The 20,231-nt window shown below is 41.7% G+C and overlaps 1 protein-coding gene across 4 annotated transcripts in view; it reads right to left on the bottom strand.

Annotated features, from left to right (window-relative positions):
• The window catches only part of FAM171A1 (family with sequence similarity 171 member A1), a 107,475-nt gene that overhangs the window by 20,861 nt on the left and 66,383 nt on the right, over window positions 1–20,231 (bottom strand). For 3 of the 4 annotated variants that reach the window (XM_060248429.1, XM_060248431.1, XM_060248432.1), the window contains 2 exons: window positions 15,226–15,384; window positions 10,985–11,161 (listed from right to left, as the gene is read on the bottom strand). In XM_060248429.1, the coding sequence (XP_060104412.1) occupies window positions 10,985–11,161; window positions 15,226–15,384 (336 nt within the window). The remainder of the gene's footprint in view (window positions 1–10,984; window positions 11,162–15,225; window positions 15,385–20,231) is intronic. The other variant, XM_060248430.1, reaches the window with a different exon arrangement.

Genomic DNA, 20,231 nt, shown 5'->3' with positions numbered 1-20,231 from the left:
ATCCACAAGTATTAAATCTTCGTTCTTTTCAATAGATGTTTTACTGCTACTTGCAAAAGTTCACACACATATATTTGTTGCCAGCTAAGTAACAGATATAATTCAACGAGCAATTTGATGCTGATATTTTAAGTCTTGGATTTGTTGTTTGTTTTATCATTTTTAAGTAAATGTTATTTCTGCCTTTTCCAGAGGTAAGAGCATGTTCATCTGTTGTGGCAAAAAGAAACAGGAATCTTGCGGCACTTTAAAAACTGAAATCTTTTTTTTTTTAATCATAGCAGACATTTTTGCAGTCTACAGCCCATGTGGGCTCTAATTCATGAAAGCTTATGCTCCCATAGAAATCAGTTACTTCTTAATGTTCCACAAGACTTCTGTTAACCATATCATTCTTATATTGCAACTTGATTTGAACTGCAGAAAAGAAGCCATAGATGTTTCAAAAACAAACAAATGAAATGGAACACTGCACTTACTGGGAAGGTTCCTCTTACTTGAGGCCAAGGAGAAGGATGACACTCTGGGTATTCTCCTACCCACAATTCTTGTAGGCAGGACACAGGTTATTCTTTCTGTCTCTAGTGGATAGGAAGTGGCCAGTATCCTCATAGCTAATGTGGCTCATCATGGAGAGTGCCTTATCCAAAATGAGCTATAGCTCTGTGGGAAATGGCACTCACTAACAAAAGTAATAGAAGGTAGAAAGAAGAAGAAAAAGATATTGGATTTACACCCCGCCCTTCACTCTGAATCTCAGAGTGGCTCACAATCTCCTTTACACCTTCCTCCCCCACAACAAACACCCTATGAGGTAGGTGAGACTGAGAGAGCTTTCACAGAAGCTGCCCTTTCAAGGGCTATGGCTGATCCAAGGCCATTCTAGCAGCTGCAAGTGGAGAAGTGGGGAATCAAACCTGGTTTTCCGAGATAAGAGTCAGCGCACTTAACCACTACACCAAACTGGCTCAAAAAGCTACAAAAATTATAAACTGGAAAGATGATCTCCCCCAGAGGTCCAAGTTCTTTGGAGGTTCAAGTGATCCCCTTTAAAAAAACACATTAACATTAAAGCCCTAAATGGTCTGGGACCAGCATACCTCCAGGACTGCCTCTCCTGGTACATCTCCCAAATAGCATTATACTCTAGTGATAACAACCTACTGGTGATCCCTGGCCCAAATAGTGTCTGGTTGTTCTCAACCAGAGCCAGGGCGTTTTCAGCCCTGGCTCTTACCTGGTGGAACTCTTTGCTGGTTGAAATTTGGACCCTGCAGGGCCTGCAAGATGGAAAGTCCCCATGCAGCTCATGGGCCTTCTTGAGGTGCATTTGAGTTTCCTCACCAATATGCAATTATCTGCTGCCACCCATATCAGAGTCTTCATGGTTGCTCTTGTGTAGCTGTTGCTGACGGATGGGAAGCACCACAGGCCCTTTTGCCTTGCTGTTAGGGCAAACCTAGGAGCCCCGTGGCGCAGAGTGTTAAAGCTGCAGTACTGCAGTCCTAAGCTCTGCTCACGACCTGAGTTTGATCCCCGGTGGAAGCTGGGTTTTCAGGTAGCCGGCTCAAGGTTGACTCAGCCTTCCATCCTTCCAAGGTCGGTAAAATGAGAACCCAGCTTGCTGGGGGTGGGGGGGAAGTGTAGATGACTGGGAAAGGCAATGGCAAACCACCCCGTAAAAAGTCTGCCATGAAAACATTGTGAAAGCAACGTCACTCCAGAGTCGGAAACGACTGGTGCTTGCACAGGGGACCTTTCCTTTCCTAGGGGATACCTGCCTCTGTTTCTCCCTGCAGCATCTTACAGGGAGGCCACTGTGGTGGCTGAGCAGAGGGCTTAGAGGAACAGAAAGTGAAAGTAGAAAAGAAGCACCCTCTTTCTCCCTCTTTCTCTTGAAGAGCAAGCACATAAAGAAAGACAAAACCTAGGAGCTCAATGAAGTAACACAGAGCTCTTCTCTTGCCTTGCTCTCAGAGACAGGAGGATGGTGGGCATTCCCTCCCCAATGGAAACACAAGAACAATGTACTTCCTGCCTCTGGGGATTGTGGGTAGGATAATACCCAACTGGCAGAGGGTCTTCCTCTCTTCAAGTTAAAAAAGCATTAAAATAACAAGATATAAAGTAAGTTACAGTTATGTCATTAAAGGTTATTGGAATTGGAAGTAAGATAGCAAGACTGAAGAAAGGTTTGCTTAGTCTTCTGTCCTACCAGACAAGAATACATAGCTCCCACAGAAAACAATGGGATGTAGATAATTAGTGGTGTTAAGTCCAATTGGTTTTGATAAACCTTAGGCTGCGGTCAGACAAGCACTTTGATCTGAAGTCATTGTTGTTCCCTTCCCAGCAGCCTCTTCCAGTGATCCTATTGGCCACCAGCCACCGCCATCCTACCAAGAGTTTGAAGTGCTGCTTCCCATAAGCACTTATGTGCACCCTCAGAAGACAAATGATGGGGGAAAAGCTGTCTGACTGTCCACTCTGTGGTTGCCACACAGCAGTAATCTGATCAGCCTTGGAGTCAGTGCACTGAAGCAGGTTACTCTCAGTTACACAACAGCAGCAGCAAGACTGTTATGTGCTCAGAACTTGAAAACTGTGTGCATACCTACAACGGATGAATGGTTGGTCAAGTTGATGGAATTTGAAGAGATGACCAAATGTGCATCTTTGATAAAAGATAGGACTTTACTTAATTTTAAACATACATGGAAACCCTTTATAGACTTCTTGCATGAAAAGGAACAAAATGAATTGATGATTTATAAATTTGAAGAGTAAAAGCAAGGATAATATGCTTGTACAGAAAGGTGATGAATTTCCCTTGGTCTGATTTAAGATTAAGGTTGTAATGAGTAAATGTATGGATTCTGGTAACAGAGAAAATCAGATATTAATTCCATCTTTTATAACTGTAGTAGCTTCTTCTTTTGTGTGTAGGTATTAATCTATTCCCTTCCCCCCTTTATAATCTGTATTAAAAACTCCAATAAAATATTATAACACAAAACTGTCCATTATTACAACAAAAATTGATTAATTAGAGGTAGGGCCAGATCAGGCTAAGTCTGTTGTCTGACCGCAGCCTTAGACACATCTACCTTTTGCTAAGATAAACTACCTGCCTCCAGTTCTCTTTTCCCGAAGGCTGGGTTCTATGTGGTAGTATTCTGCACTGACTACCTCAATTTAGAGGACATGTTAAACCATGGTTTGTGCTAGCTGTAACTTGAAACTCAAGCCAGAACAATAAACAAAGAGGACTTCCATTTTCTTTCCCGCTGCTCAGCACTGAGCTGATTAAATCCATACATTCATTCCTTTCTCTATGATGGAGCACACTATGGAGATAAAGCGACTACCATAATTATGGTTATTGCAATTCAAGCATCACTTCCGATCCATTTTGATACAAGGTGTCCATCTCTTGTTTGCCAGCCAATCACAAGCCAAAGTATGCCAATTCAGACTGACTTAACCATATTTTGAAGTGACATCCGAATCAAGCCTCTGTGTCTGTCTTTGGCAGATGGCCCAGCTATAATCAATTATTATGCAACTGCACGTTTTTTAAAAAAAATTCTGCTCAGCAATAAAACTAACTGAAATGTCTGCATTCCTTGCTCTTACCCTTTTCCAGACATGCTGCAATAAAAAAATGCAAGCAGATCAAAGCAGATCCTTTGCTTTCCGCACTATGTCATGTCTGCTTCTATGCAATTATATGCATGTCCTCTACACTGTATGTAGCCGCTGCTCATGATCTAAAGACCGTTTCTGGTATCTGTCATTTCTATAGCAACACATGGCTAATTCTTTGGAAGTAATTATTCCATAGTCTTTGGGTAAAACAGGATTTTTTTTAATTTCCTGAGAGAAGCATTTAACCTTGGCATTGTTTTTAAAGCAGAAAAGGATGTCTAAAGCAAACTATCAGCGGTCTCTTAAATAGCATCCAAAAATAATAAGCTGCATGCACTAAGGAGGCCTGATTTCCTTTCTGTAGCTCAGAGAACAATAATTGCATAACAAGCAATCCGATCTGTTGTTCGCCATAAGGCTCTGAGCAGCCAATAATTTAGCTATATTGCAGATACACTGATGAAATACAAAAACAGTTTCTTTTATGTATATTCTGCAGGTCCCCGTTGTGGTCTTTTACGACTGCCTTTTGCTTCAGTTGTCCCCAACCACAAGCACTTGCTCTTGGATATCTGTGCACCTTAAACTTGTTTGCATATGTTTGAGTTAGTGATGACTGAAAGGAGTCTGGGACAGACATCGCTATCAGAGTATGTAAGAATATTTCTACTATCCTATACAGTTCATATCAAATGTGTTGGAAATTTTTTTGAAACAAAAATCAACAAACTGTACATCCTCTACATACTATGAGCAGCAATGCTTCTGAAAAACATTCATCCATCTACACCTTGACACAAGGGCATACAACGGGGAAAAGGAAGGTCTACTCGGAATCCTATTGTAGTGTTAAGTCTAGCCTCTTAATGAAGTTCATTTTGGATGGCATGTACACACAAAACCTTGCATATTCTCTCCTCTGCACTCTTTTCTATAGGAGGAAGCAGTGTGCCACCCTAAAGTCTACTCCAGATCTTTCCTCTGAGAATCCTGGGTAACAGAAGGTAATAGCTGACATTTGTAGGTTACACAAATTTAACAGAGAGCTCCTAACTACACACATTGACTCCAAATGTCAAACGTAATTTCAGCACTTACCAAGATTCAGCCCCAAACTCTTAGTGCTGAAGGAGTATAGATGAGGAGCACCTTGCTTAGTGAAGCTAAAAATAATCCCTCAAAGCACTCTTCTGCCTGACACGTTACAATCAGTTTGAATTAATATATGGTTGGTTTGAATGTATTCAGGGGAGACACGGAATGGTTCCTCTGCGCAGAATTCAGCAAACAAAGCTATGTTCAGGATGTATGCTACCTAAGTGTTTGGGGAAAGGCGGATATAAGCTAAAAATGGTACACAAGAAATGGCATATAATCTAAATTAGAAACAAAAAGCCTACAAAAGCAAAGCAAATGTTTTCTTTCCTATCTAGGGTCAAGGAAACCATGCAATGTCAGATCCTCTGACAAATGTAAAATTATATCCCATTCTCACAAATGTGCTCTAACAAAGCCAAGATCTTCTGCTGGCCAGAACAGCGAACTTCCTTAGCATTTCCTTTGGGGAAAGACTGTATTTTAGCATTCCCTTTCGGGAAACACTGTTATTTTATTCAAATTTAGGCAAATAGGGTGCAAGTAGCACATGGAACAAAATTTGCAGCATCGGATGATTTACAAAGTGGAGCTTCCAAAGCTAGCAACTGTCAGGACACATAAGAACTTTTTCCTGACTGCTGCTGGAATGTGTTTAGACTGAGTCAAGAAACCAAACCACATCACAGATTGAGAACTGGACAAGACCGACAAGGTCATCATGACAGCCACTGTGGTGAAATGCTTATCAGAGTGCTAGAATTATGATATCGGAAACACAAGTTTAAATCCCCACTTCGCAAAGAACTTGCTGGGAGACCTACAGTGAGTTATATACTCAGTGCCTAACTTATTTCACAGGACTGTTGAGAGGATAAAATGGAGAAGGGGGAGAATATTATAATCCACTTCATTGCCTGCTGTGGCTCAGTGGTTCAGCATTTGCTTGGCACGCAGAAGGTCTTACGTTCAATCCCCAGCATCTTCAGTTAAAAGGATCAAGTTGCAGGTGATGTGAAAGACCCTGGCCTGACACTCTGGTGAGCAACTGCCAGTCTAAGTGGACAGTATTGACCATGATAGCCCAACAATCTCATTCAGTATAAGGCAGCTTCATATGTACATATAAGGAATGAAAGATGTAATTTTTTTTAAATTAAAATTTTGTCTGACCACTCAGAGGTAAGATTGTCTACCCTGTTAGTTTCCAACAAATCAGTTTATTCAGTTTCAATCATGACATGCCACAAGAAGAGATTAGGCACACTGCAAAAGATGCAACCAAAGCAATAACTTCAAGTGACTTTTGGAAGTGAGTCAAGTCACACACTTCAGAAAAGGGCCCAAAACTCTACAAGATGGCCATGTCTGAGGCATTTTTCTGCAGCTGAATAGAATACTATGAAAAAGCCTCTGAGCATTATCACTGAGGGCACAAGGAACTGAACTTTATTTTATGTGGGCATAAAATGTATTCTGGTTGAGACACACAAAGCAATCCGGGAGAAAAAAAACAATTTTTCCCAGCAGTTTCTTTACCCCAGAGAGAAAACAGTAACAAAAGTATTTGAGCAGAAAGTGCATGTGGTGGAAACAGGGCAAAAGGCCAGCGATGAACTTCTATCAAACACCGGAAATGATTTAAAATGTGAAATAAGCTTGTGAATTTTGCTGTTACAGGAAAGTCAGCAGGATATACCCACAGGTCTCTATAGCTATATCAACATCCCATGCTGATGGACACAGGCATACTTCAGAGCGTGAGTTCAAGGCATGCGATATATGTACTTCTATGCCTGCCATTCTCAATTCAAACAATTACTGCTGAATAGGATATGAAATGTATCTCTGTCTCAAGAATAAACGTAAAAATGCCTCCTGGGCATAACTGCACTGTTTAATCTTATTCATTATTCAGAAGGTACCACTGCTTTAGTTTACATCCAAGGAAGTAAGTTTTGTCTGTAATGCATTGTTCTTGCTTGAAGCAATATGGTATATAGACAGCGGCTGGCGAAGTAAAGCAATCCATATGGATTTTCCTTCTTTTGCTGCCTTATTCCAGTTCTAAGGATGTTTATAAGGAACTAAGATACACTGATCAGGGCCAGTTCCAGGTTTTTCAGGGTCCTGGGCCTTGAGAAGATAATGCCAAGGGCCCACCACTAGCCCCTTACTCACACCCTCCCTGAGCCTGCCTTGGAGGGGAGGGCAGGGTATAAATTGAATAAACAAACGAACAGAATCCCCTCTCCCCTGCCTTCTGGGCATCTTCCTGGCATTGGCACTCACATCTATCTTCATTGCCTGCTGCACTAGCTCACGAAGGGAACAGGGAATGGCAGACAGACAAGCATCAGGGAGGTGCATGGGCAGAGAGATGATAGCAGTGAATTCCACCAGAAACCTTGGGCCCCGGCAACTGCCCCACCTCAGGATATGCTGACCCCAGCTTTGGATCAGAGGAGAATTTTCCTTGCTATTACCTGCAGACCCCCACCCTGCCACACCTCCACAGAACTCCCCCTAATCATAGGGCCCTCAGCAACCAGAGATATAGGAGACTTCAGTGGCTCTGTCTGGGTGGATACAGCTAGCTTAATGGTACTGTTTCCACTAGGAACTATTTAAATTGCTTCCTGCCTTCGATTATGTGCTTGCATTTCCCAATTCATTAGCTTTTAGCATATTTCCCATATATTATATGCGGAGTATATTATTGCATGGTCTTTCAGCCTGCCTTCCATTCACACATCTATTGAAAGAAAAAGAATCTCTCTATTATAATAAAATCGCTAATGTACTAGGGACAACTCACCTACTCACCCACTAACCCATTAACCACCACTCAAGTTCCATTGCATTCCACAGAGTAAGTCCACTTCTCTCTCCTGCCTGCTGTCACCTACCTACTCTCTGGTATTCAGAAGAGAAAGTAGGCAGTGGTGCTGGGGAAATGATGTAGAGACAGGGAATGAAGGTGGTAATGTTACTAGGCAGCAAGGTCTGGTCCCGCCGGGAGCATTTCCCTAGAGACCATGGTGGCCGTCTCTTTCCTGTCACTCCCTCCCTCCCTGCTCAGTCTCGCCCCAGGACAGACAAGGATTGGGCCATTGGGGAAGCTGCTAGACAGAGGCTGTTGCAAGGCAACCAAGCTTGGTTCTGTCTGTAAAGGAAGGTGTTTCAGCTGAATATAATGCCATAGACTCCACCCTCCAAACCAGCCATTTTCTCTTAGGGAACCACTGCTTCCAATCTCCAGGCAAGTCATACAACAATTTTAGTGCATGATATCCCCAGTCAGTCCTGTTCTAATTCAACTTGTGCCATATCAATTACAGGACTATACTATCAAATACTGAATTAAGGTATGGGATACACATTAGCTTTCAATTTTGATCAAGTTTTTTTTCTTCCTCTCCCAAAATACTGAAACTCAAGGGTATCCAATGAATCTGATGGACAGTAGGTTCAAAACAGACAAAAAGAAATACTACTTTACACAGAGAGTGATTAAAATGATTAAAATTTACACAGAGAGTGATTAAAATTTGCTGCCAGAGGATGTAGTAATGGACAGAGGAATAAACAGCTTTAAAAGGGAATTAGGTAGATTCATGGAGGATAAGTCTACCAGTGGCTACTAGCCATGGTGACTGAGGGGAACTTTCACATTCAGAGGCACTAAACCTCTGGATCACAGAGACAGAAGGCAACATCTGGGGAAGGCCTTCGCGTCTTTGCCCCATTGTTGGCCAACCAGAGGAACTGCTTGGCTACTGTGTGAGACCAGATGCTGGACTAAATGGACCACTGGTCTGATCCAGCAGGGCTTGTTATCTTTTTAAGGTGTGGGGCCACTTCACAGTACCAGAGCATCTGGTCTGCATACAAAGGGTTACATGTTCAATCTGTTTACGAGGATCAGATAGTGAATGATGTGAAAGGCCCCAAGAAGCTGCTGCAAGTCAGAGCAGACAATACTGACCTTGACAAAGCTATGGTCTGACTCAGCAGAAAACAACTTCATGTACTTTTATTTTATTCAGGACAGAATGTGGCAAACAAAACCCACTACTTGAGGACAAAAACATAAGTATCATAATGCCCTGTATAAATTGATGGTGCAGCCTTTGGAGTACAGTGTACAATTCTAGTCACCACACCTCAAAAAAGATATTATAGCACTGAGAAAAGTGCAGAAAAGGGCAACTAGAATGATTACAGGGTTGGAACACTTTCCCTATGAAGAAAAGTTAAAACACTTGGAGTTCTTTAGCTTGGAGAAACGTCGACTGAAGAATGACATGATAGAGGTTTGCAAGATTATGCATGGGACAGAGAAGGTAGAGAAAGAAGTACTTTTCTCCCTTTCTCACAATACAAGAATTCATGGGCACTTGATGAAATTGTTGAGCAGCTAGAACTGATAAAATTGAAGTACTTCTTCACCTAAAGGGTGGTTAATACATGGAATTCACTGCCACAGGAGGTGGTGGTGGCAACAAGCATAGCAAGCTTCAAGAGGGGATTGGATAAACATATGGAGCAGAGGTCCATCACTGGCTATTAGCCACAGTGTATTGTTGGAACTCTCTGTCTGGGGTAGTGATGCTCTGTATTCTTGGTGTTTGGTGAGGGGCGGGCAACAGTGGGAGGGCTTCTAGTGTCCTGGCCCCACTGATGGACTTCCTGATAGCACCTGTTTTTTTGGCCACTGTGTGACACAGTGTTGGACTGGATGGGCCTATGTTCTTATGAAGGAACTTTAAAGGGTGAACTTTCTTTCTATTTTAGGAACTTTAAAGGGTGAACTTTCTTTCTATTTTAGAGAAGTAATGGGAAAATTTCCAAGCACAGACAGATGCCCACAATCCAGTCTGGAAGTAGCTGCATGCATTAGGACAATTTCTGTCTGAAGTAAGCATCTGCCTGCATTTTCTAGTTTGTTCTTACAGAAAGTATTTGGTAAGCAGACAAACCTTTTAAAAGAACAGGATTTTGCCTCCTATTTTATTGCTGCTGTGTGCATTTTTAATGCATTAATAAAACTGAAGTCTTTTTTTTGAGGGGGAGGGGAATATGAAGATCTTGAGTCATGGAAAATCAGAGCCTGACTTGAGGTGAAGGGATGTAGGAAATGGGAAAGCAGAATTATTTAAGCTCAAGATGAAATAAGTTACGCTTTTCTTAGCAAAACCACAAGCTGGTGGTCTTGGCTAACATTAAAACCACAATGAAAAAACCCACTCTATTTTTCTGCATTTGGAAATTGGCTTAGAGACTGGGAAGCACTCAAACTTTAAATAGTTGAGAAATCCAAACAAAAATGACAAAAGATCTGGGGCAAAAGAAAGACAAACAAATTCACTGAGTTCTGAATGCTCTAGAATAGGTCTATTTCATCAGCTGTAATACCAGGTCTGAATAATGTGAGCTATGTCACAAGTGAACAAGGTTCCAAAGGTCAACAAGGCTAAACTCGGATTTTCTTCTGTATGAGCTGGAATAAATATTAAATAAATACTATGGATGTGTGTTCACCTCAATAAGTTGCATCAAATGAATACCTCTGATTGCTGTCTAGTTGTTTTTAATACACAGAAAGGGAGGGGGGAATACAAACACAAAGATAGCAATTGCAATGCCTGATAATTGTGGCTTACGGAGAAATCCTAAGCAGGTCTATTGAATTTTATCCAAAACTGCTTACTTCCAGCAAACCATCCTTAGGATTTCATCACTGACAATCTCATTCAGAAAGTTCCTGCACATTCATTTTACAAATATAGTGAGACTTTACAGTTTTAAAACAGGACACACGAAGAGGAAAAGATAGACTGCTTGTTTTAGGATATGGTAATTAGAAGTCAATTTCTTCAAGAATGATCCTGAACAAAAACAGATGAAAACAGGAGTTTAAATTATCAAAGCCTGTACAATGGAATTAAATTAAGGGACCTAAATTCAAACACCACATGGCAAAGTTACCAACTTGCCAAAAGACTGCCATTTGTATGATAGTAATTATATATAATGGATTGAATCCAAACCTGCAGAAGTAAGGAAAGAGCAATTAACTTCTGCCAATTCCTCTATCCCATTGCAGCCACCATGATGTGACATAGAAGGGAATTTACATGTGCATAGAGCTACTGCAGATCAGGACCTCCTATCTGCGTTACAAAGTGGATGTTGTGAATGAAGTATACGTTTGAGGTCAATGATAAAAGATGCTTACCAAATTTTTGGTCAAACCTCCAAGCTGGCACGTGGGCATTGTGCTTCAAGTTGCTGTTGGTTGGAAGAGGCACTGTTACAAAGATGGGCCCATTCACTGGAACTGGAGTCCCATCGCTTCTGAGTAAGTGAACACTAACTGCAGTGACAGGAGTAAGATCATACCTAGTGTTATTTCCTGTAAGCAAATGGACAAAGTTATGGAAATACATAAAAGATAACATTCAAAGCCAAATTAACATTCAGGCATATTACACAATCATCCACTGTACTTTACAAACAACTATCTTCCTGTTACCCAAAGATGACAGTGATCTAGATAGCATTTTGCAAAATCAAGGTGCTCCATCCAGTTAGTTCCAATTTATTTCCTCCCAAAATGATTAACTTATGCAGGTTATGAATTTACAGTTCAAATGACCTAAGCCTGCTCACACATTTCAAACCAAAGTGCCTCTGACACTATGTTGTATCTTGGTTCCACCACCTGAAGGTTTCTCCCTCTCAGGGGCAAGCTATCTCGGCTTGGCTTCGCGGACGAAGATTTAAGAAGGGTGCAATAGATAAGTGACAACTGTTTGTTTGTTTTTCCAGTCATCCTGTGGGACAGCATTTTCAGTATCCAAGAACCCAGTTCATGAGAAGAAAGTGTTTCTACTTCCAAATAAGTAGACTGCTCATTTTTCCTTCCAGCTACATCCAATCTTCATGAGCAGTTTGGGCAGGAGGGTTGGGGACCCATAGGGCCTCATAGTGGGAAGAAGGTCTGGAAACCACTGATTGTTCATGCAATGTTCCAAACACAGTCCTTTGGATCTTGGCTACAGAGTTCTTTGATAGTCTGCATCTACCATAAACATTCCTTGCCTTTCTGAAATGTTTGGAAATACACATATCAGAAGCAAGTAGTAACATACTAATTTCACCACCCACCCCAAACTTAGCTGGGGTTATCAATGTCCAGATGGGACCTGGAGATCTCCCAGAATTACAATTGATCTACAGACAACAGACAGCAGTCCCCCTGGAAAAAATGGCGGCTCTGGAGGGTAGACTTTAGGCATTATACCCCACAGAAGTCCATTTCCTCCCCAAAACCTGCCCTCCACCCCAGATCTCCAGAAATTTTCTAACCTGGAGTTGGCAATCTTACTCATAGCACTTTTAACATTATAGAAACTCATTTTAAACAGTTTGCTATTCCTTTCCTTTTATTTATTAGCTTCTTCGACCAATGTGGTCTTAAGCTCAAGAAAAAACAAGACAATAAGTACAAAACAAATTACAAACAATTTAAAACCAAAATAGATTAACAGCAAATTTAAAACAGTTTGTAAATCAATCCTGTACAACTCATACACCATCTGAGGAACCATCGGAAAGCTACGTGCTATCATAAATGGCACAATGAATGAACAATCTACATATTCAAGGTATACTATCTTCAAGGGGTTTTTTAAAATTAAAAAAACATAATTTTTATATTAATTGTATATTGTAGTAAGCTGACTTTTCCTGGCCTGTTAGTCCACATGGTGTCATTATGTAAAAGCGGGGCTTCCTCTTCTACTCCTGAGGCATATCAAAATCTAACTTCCCTGCCCATGAGGCCCTGGTAAGGGTTCCATCCTTCATAGATGTTTGTTTGGCATCTAATAGGAGTCCAGTGTTTTGGAATTTCCTCCCCAAGGAAGCTCATTTAGTCTCTTGCTTTCTTTTGCAACCAGATGATGTTTCATTTCTGCCAAACTTCTAAGAATTGAGATGGAGGTTTTTGAGCATCTAGCTTATTGGTTCTGCTTATTGGTCTTCTGTTGTTGCTGCCTTCATCTTTTTTTCTTGCTTCATTTGAATAGATTTTAGCATTTTTGTAATGTATTGTATTTTAGAAACCACTGGAAACAGCTCCTGGAAGGCAGACTGTGACTCCTATACATTTTATAAGAAAACTGACTTGGTTGGAACTCACTAAGCGGAAGGCAGCTGACTAGACTGATAAACCACTTGTTAGCTTTTTGATTTGCCCAGCCCTGCAAAAACATTGTGGTTGTCAAGCCCCATGCTGACCACAACAGACACATGGTAAATGTGTTCATATGAGCATAAGAGAAGCCATGTTAGATCAGGCCAATGGCCCATCCAGTCCAACATTCTGTGTCACACAGCAGCCAAATATATATATATATATATATATACACACACACACACACACACACTGTGGCTAATAGCCACTGATGGACCTGTGTTCCATATTTTTATCTAAACCCCTCTTGAAGGTGGCTATGCTTGTGGCCGCCACCACCTCCTGTGGCAGTGATTTCCACATGTTAATCACCTTTTGGGTAAAGAAGTACTTCCTTTTATCCGTTTTAACCTGTCTGCTCAGCAATTTCATCGAATGCCCACGAGTTCTTGTATTGTGAGAAAGGGAGAAAAGCACTTCTTTCTCTACTTTCTCCATCCCATGCATTATCTTGTAAACCTCTATCATGTCACCCCGCAGTCGACGTTTCTCCAAGCTAAAGAGCCCTAAGCGTTTCAACCTTTCTTCATAGGGAAGGTGTTCCAGCCCTTTAATCATTCTACTTGCCCTTTTCTGAACTTTCTCCAATGCTATAATATCCTTTTTGAGGTGCGGCAACCAGAACTGCACACAGTACTCCAAATGAGACCGCACCATCGATTTATACAGGGGCATTATGATACTGGCTGATTTGTTTTCAATTCCCTTCCTAATAATTCCCAGCATTGCGTTGGCCTTTTTTATTGCAAACGCACACTGTCCTGACATTTTCAGTGAATTATCTACCACGACCCCAAGATCTCTCTCATGGTCAGTCTCTGCCAGTTCACAACCCATCAACTTGTATTTGTAGCTGGGATTCTTGGCCCCAATGTGCATTACTTTGCACTTGGCCACATTGAACCACATCTGCCAAGTTGACGCCCACTCACCCAGCCTCAACAGATCCCTTTGGAGTTCCTCACAATCCTCTCTGGTTCTCACCACCCTCAACAATTTAGTGTCATCCGCAAATTTGGCCACTTCACTGCTCACTCCCAACTCTAAATCATTTATGAACAAGTTAAAGAGCATGGGACCCAGTACCGAGCCCTGCGGCACCCCACTGCTTACCGTCCTCCACTGCGAAGACTGCCCATTTATACTTACTCTCTGCTTCCTATTACTCAGCCAGTTTTTGATCCACAAGAGGACCTGTCCTTTTACTCCATGACTCTCAAGCTTTCTAAGGAGCCTTTGATAAGGAACTTTATCAAAAGTTTCTGGAAGTCAAGGTAAACAACATCTATCAGGTCTCCTTTGTCCACATGTTTGTTCACCCCCTCAAAGAAATGTAACAGGTTAGTGAGGCAAGATCTTCCCTTGCAGAACCCATGCTGAGTCTTCCTCAATAACCCGTGTTCATCAATGTGCCTACTCATTCTGTCCTTGATAATGGTTTCTACCAACTTTCCCGGTATTGAAGTCAGACTGACTGGCCTGTAATTTCCCAGATCTCCTCTGGAACCCTTTTTAAAGATGGGGGTGACATTTGCTACCTTCCAGTCCTCAGGAACAGAGGCAGATTTCAATGAAAAATTCATTGTCACAAGTCACAAGTTGTGCAAGCTGACTCATCAGAACACTAATTTTAAAGCTTTTTAATAACCAAAAAAATCAATTAATGAGGTGCGGTCTCATTTGGAATACTGTGTACAATTCTGGTCACCGCACCTCAGAAAGGATATTATAGCATTGGGAAAAGTGCAGAAAAGGGCAACTAGAATGATTAAAGGTTTGGAACACTTTCCCTATGAAGAAAGGTCAAAACGCTTGGGGCTCTTTAGCTTGAAGAAACGTCGGCTGTGGGGTGACATGACAGAGGTTTACAAGATTATGCATGGGATGGAGAAAGTAGAGAAAGAAGTACTTTTCTCCCTTTCTCACAATACAAGAACTCATGGGCATTCAATGAAATTGCTGAGCAGTCAGATTAAAATGGATAGAAGGAAGTACTTCTTCACCCAAAGGGTGATTAACATGCCACTTTGTGACGCAGAGTGTTGGACTGGATGGGCCATTGGCCTGATCCAACATGGCTTCTCTTATGTTCTTTTCTAGGATTTTTGCTATGAGCTTGCAGCATCCTTTGTTGCTTTTAGTAATTGGAATGGGGAGGGAGATCTAATATAGGTGGCATTGGCTATTTTTTTTTTAAAAAAATCAATGTTAAAATTTACCAGTTCCGTTGCCATCATATCCTTGTAAATAAGGAAAACTATCCACCTCCCAAGGTGAACTAGCTGAAGTAAGAAATGCTGTGAGGTCACTATAGCTGGTATTCTCTGGCAGCTTGAGGGCTCTCCTTTGAAAGTGAACTCGGGGCTGAATTCGTGCACCTGGGAAAAAACAAGCAAACACACTCAATAAAGATGTTATTATCCAATGGACTAATAGATTCTTATCTACATAGAGGCTGTTTTTATAAACGGAAATTTAATTTTGCTGCAACACTTGGATACTTTTGAAATAAAAAGAACATATCATTTCTCATTTTCTTCATTAGATTAGATTTAGGGATGTCATTGGACATAGCCAACATGCATCATTAGCTTCCAAAATGTAAAATAATTCAACAATAAGCTCAAGTTATATGGAATGTAATTCAGTTCTCCTACTAAGGGTGTCCTTTTTGGCTGCCTCACCTGCTTTAGTTCTCCTAGGAAGGGTGTTCTTTTTGGCTGCTTCACCTATCAAACCTCATCAGCATAACATCAAGTCATCTGCAGCTGCAAACAAGTTGTTTTGGGATGTCATACCTCTTTTCAATTTTAAAACTTTGTCCCTAGATAAAACCTTGAATCTTATTCAGCCTTCTACTGTCTTACATCTTCCATCATATATGACAAAACAGCAATGCTATTAGGGTTTGTAGAATCTTTCGGGCTCAAGTGCCGTGTTCTACTGGAGAAAGTTTTCCTTCCAGACGTTTTGTTCTCAGCTGCGGAGAACATCCTCAGTGGCATTGCAGCCGGAGCAGGCGCTCTGACCTTCTTGGCTGCTTGCACTTGAGCCCGAAAGATTCTACAAACCCTAATGATGTTACCAGCGGTGAAAATCTGAAATCTTTGATAGCAATGCTATTCTCTTTCAAAGTTAAACTAAGGTTATATGAAGGTTTTACACAGTCAAGATAGATTCAGTCAATCTTGAATGTAAGTGGACAGTCACACATATGCAGCAGAGGCAGGCAGGCCAATGCAAAGCAGAGAGTTCTGCACTAAGTCTGCTCTTCATGGCCTTTCTCTCCTGGCCTGTGCCTTCCCTTGCATTTACTGAGACGCTGCAAGGAACTTGCTGCCAGGTCCACATCTGTGCTTATTGCTTAAACCCTTTTCTGAAACTATCAGATCCCAAGGTAGGGCCCAGTCTTTTGAAGAAACCTCAAAGTGGGAACATGACTGTCCTATCTATCTAAGGCATGCTTTAGTTTCTGGGAACTATCATGACCACAGGCCCAACAAGATCTTCCACCCCAGGTCTCCAAATGAGTCTCTTTCCTGGCTAGCCACAGAGATCAGTTCTGGTACATTCTTCAGCTAAAGAAGACAGCAGCTTCAAAGAGCCACTAGTTCTTTAAGCCATCATGCTTTTTGAGAGAAGAGTCAAATGGACAAGCTCCACGGATAGGCACCTTATTGTCCATTTGGTTCTAAGATCTCTGACAGAATGCAGGAGTCTCCATGAGTCTGAGATTTCAACAAACAGCTACTATTTGTAGGACAAATCCATCCATACAAGAGTAAGCTGGCTAGATTCAGCTGTGGAGTTGAAGTAGCCAGCCATATTAGGGTCCCAGCTGAATAGCTCCTTTATGGACAGTTATTACATGGCTGAATACTCAACCAATGATATACTTTTATTCAACATCACTGAACATTATCAGAAGAGATCTGAGTCTTGAAAGGGTTAGAGTCAACTTCATGTAGGATTTATCGTTTTTGTTCTGGTTAGGCATTTGCTTATGAAGCCAAAGCATCTTTCCACAAATTCGTACTATTAACAAAGCTTTCCAGCAAACACAGCACGGCCCCTGTCTGCAAGCTTTTTCCATAATGTGCAAACAAAGATTTGAAACAGCTGTTACTGTATTCCCAAGAGCTCCTTTTTCAGTGCATGCAGCATACTTCCAAAACAGCTTTCCAATCAAGATTACACTTCATCCTCATCTTTGTAACAAAACATGGAATGTGACAGCAGAATGCTTAGTTATACTATCTGGGATTGTTTGTTCAATAAATAGTTGTATGTTATAATGACAACAAAGCCAATGAAGTTTTACCACTTTAAAATAAGGTCATCAGGTAATGAACCGGAATTTAATTCTAGTGATTTTTCTAGCCATTAGAACCTCTTTATTACCACCTTGCAACAGTTACAATAGACCTACAATTAAACTCAACACAAAACACAAAGTTCCAAGCCAAGTATATGTCTATAAACAAGAACATTTCATACTCTTACATAGTCAAAGATCTTTGTGAAAGAGTATGTGTGTACTCTCCCCTCTGCCATACGCATAAATACCACCTGACACAAGTACTGTACATGGACATAATTCCTATGATTCTCCTCCCACAAAAATGGGGGAAAGCTGGACAAATCTGGCTTATGTGTTTATGTTTTATGCATGTGTATTATGCATCATACACAACTTTAAGTGAACTGAGGAAGTATACTGAGTAGGGCACTTCTCTTCCATATGAGCAAGAATTCGAACAAAGACATTGTGGTTTAAAATAGATCTAATAGGAAATTAAGTACTAACCAAATCTAGAAATTATGGGAACTTCAGTGTTTATGTGCGTCACTATTCACCAGCTGTTTTGTATATACGAAGAAATGGGGGGAAACTTTGTGACCAGAAGCCAGTCAGGGTCCTGGACAACAGTGAAAATCTGCAGCTTTTAACTCCTTTTTAACTGGGGGCAGCTTTCCAGCAGAGGTCTTTTTAAGTTAGTTTCCCAGATCTCTTCACTTGGGATACAACAAACTGAACATGACAGAAGCATCCATGGAAAGAATACGGTCACCAATGACCTATGATTCCTTTCCATTTTAACAGGTATCTTAGTCCCAAAATTTGCTTCTAAGAGATCTGCATGCTTCCTTGCAGCTTCATGTGACCTGCCTCTTAGCTGGGGGGCTTGCTAGGCTCCTGTTTCTCAATCCCAACCAGGCGGAGCTGTGGCACAACCGCTGCTGACACTTCTCCTCCCCACCCCCCCACCCCGCCCCAGGCAAAGCCATGTGTTTTTACCTTTTCCCATCTAACCTTTCCCTGTTCAACTCCTCTCCTTTACACATCTTTCTACCTGGCCTCCCCATTAATCTGGCTCCTCTTCTCTGCGTCATCTCACCTGCCAGGTTCTGCTCCACTCCCTCTAGCTACCTAAGGCTTCTGCTACTGGTTCTCCTGCTGCATCCTCCTCCCACTGTGGGGATGGCCACCAAGTCTGGTGAGGCTCAGGTCAATATTTCCAACCCCTCTTCATGTCCCATGTCCTCTGCAACCAAGCCGCCTGGCAAGAGATGGGCTTTGCACATGCTACTCAGCTAGCCCTATCTGAGACTGACAGTCAGCACCTGAGAATACCAAATCTTTGGAAGCTGCTACACCAAGGCTGGCCACAATAATTTGGCAGTGCTCATTTTAAAAACCTGATTTGCTACATAGAAGGCCTTATGCCCTGAGCCTGCTTTGGCGGGGAGGGCGGGATAGAAATTAAAAGTTATTATTATTATTATTATAGTCAGGGCATGAGATGTCCCCACAAGTCTAAATTTAAAAACTGAGTCAAGCTAATGTGTTAAAAAATAACAACATACTGAAATAATATAAGCACAGCAAATAACAGTGAACACAGTACATTTGTCTAACAGGAAGGGATCCCAGTCCTTAATTGAAAACAGCAACTTTACAGACTATGAGCAGCCTAGGGGAATGTTTCATTTCCCCAGTGGTTTGCAATACTTTCTATATCTCAGGAGCAGCTCCACTTCAATTGACAGATATCTGTCTGTGCTGCTTTGCATGAGTTGTACTCCAGAACAGGAAAAAAGCATAAAATAAGAGAACATGGTGGTCTAGCAAAATGACAAAAAAAAAATTATAGGTAGTATCCTCCCGCTACCATGACACTATGAACATAAACCAGGTTCCCCCTCCCCCAATTAATTGATTAATCTCTCTATAATTCTAGCCCCCATCTAAGGACTGTTTCTACAGACAGGAATGATCTATTATTAACTGATGGTGGCATTTATCAATGTTTCTCAACTTGGAAACTCCAACGGGAGAAAACAAAGAGTTTTGAATGCCCTGTTGAGTTGATCTTTGACCTCAGCAGAGGGGAAGAGGAGCCTTCCCAGATTAGAACCAGCAGAGCAGAAATCCACTTCCTTGCTTGATCATGAACAAATATCTTGGTTTCACAAAGTGTCGAGGATGTTCTCAGTGAAAGACTAACATTCTCTGTTTAGATAACAAAAGCTGTGTTTCCCTATAATCTGCCAGTTATCCATACCCCCTTGGCTTGTAGTCTGGTTGGGGGCTGAATCAGAATATACAATGGTAGCTGACATACTCTTGACTTGGAGGAAGGCAAGGAGAGCTATCAAGGCTTTTGTGAATGTGAAAGCTGTTGCCAAGACAAATGGCTCAATGTTGAAAGAACCTGTAGTTCTATGACAGTGGTGGCGAACCTATGGCACACATGCCAGAGGGGGCACTCAGAGCCCTCTCCAGGGACTGCAGCTGCATTGCAGCTCCGGGAAGGGCGGGAAGGCGGGGGGCAGCAGTGTGGGGGGCCGTGGGGGGGGCCGAGCCTTGTGCGTGGGAGGGGCAAGGGAGCGTGCATGCAGTTTGGGTTGCAGTTTGGGCACTCGGTCTCTAAAAGGTTTGCCATCACTATTCTATGAAAATTATGAGAGCTGCTGAAACGTCCTTTAATTTGGTCCCATTGGTATATGAGAAAGTGTCTATGTTACACAATCTGTCCACCTGCAGCAACAACATGGACAAGTTTCTTAACAGGCACATTTTTTTCTAGGAAGACTGACTCTCTTCAGATTGACAGTGACCCTTAAATCTCTGATTTAAGGGGGGAAGGGGCAATTAAAGAATCTAACAAACCTTTAAGAACTGCTGAGAAGGGGAAACTGAATCTATTATGGCCTGAATATC

This window comes from Heteronotia binoei, chromosome 10, assembly GCF_032191835.1.
Source record: "Heteronotia binoei isolate CCM8104 ecotype False Entrance Well chromosome 10, APGP_CSIRO_Hbin_v1, whole genome shotgun sequence".
NCBI classification, from domain to species: domain Eukaryota; kingdom Metazoa; phylum Chordata; class Lepidosauria; order Squamata; family Gekkonidae; genus Heteronotia; species Heteronotia binoei.
Note: the sequence above shows the minus strand (reverse complement) of the source record. Positions and strands in the feature narration are given on the sequence as shown.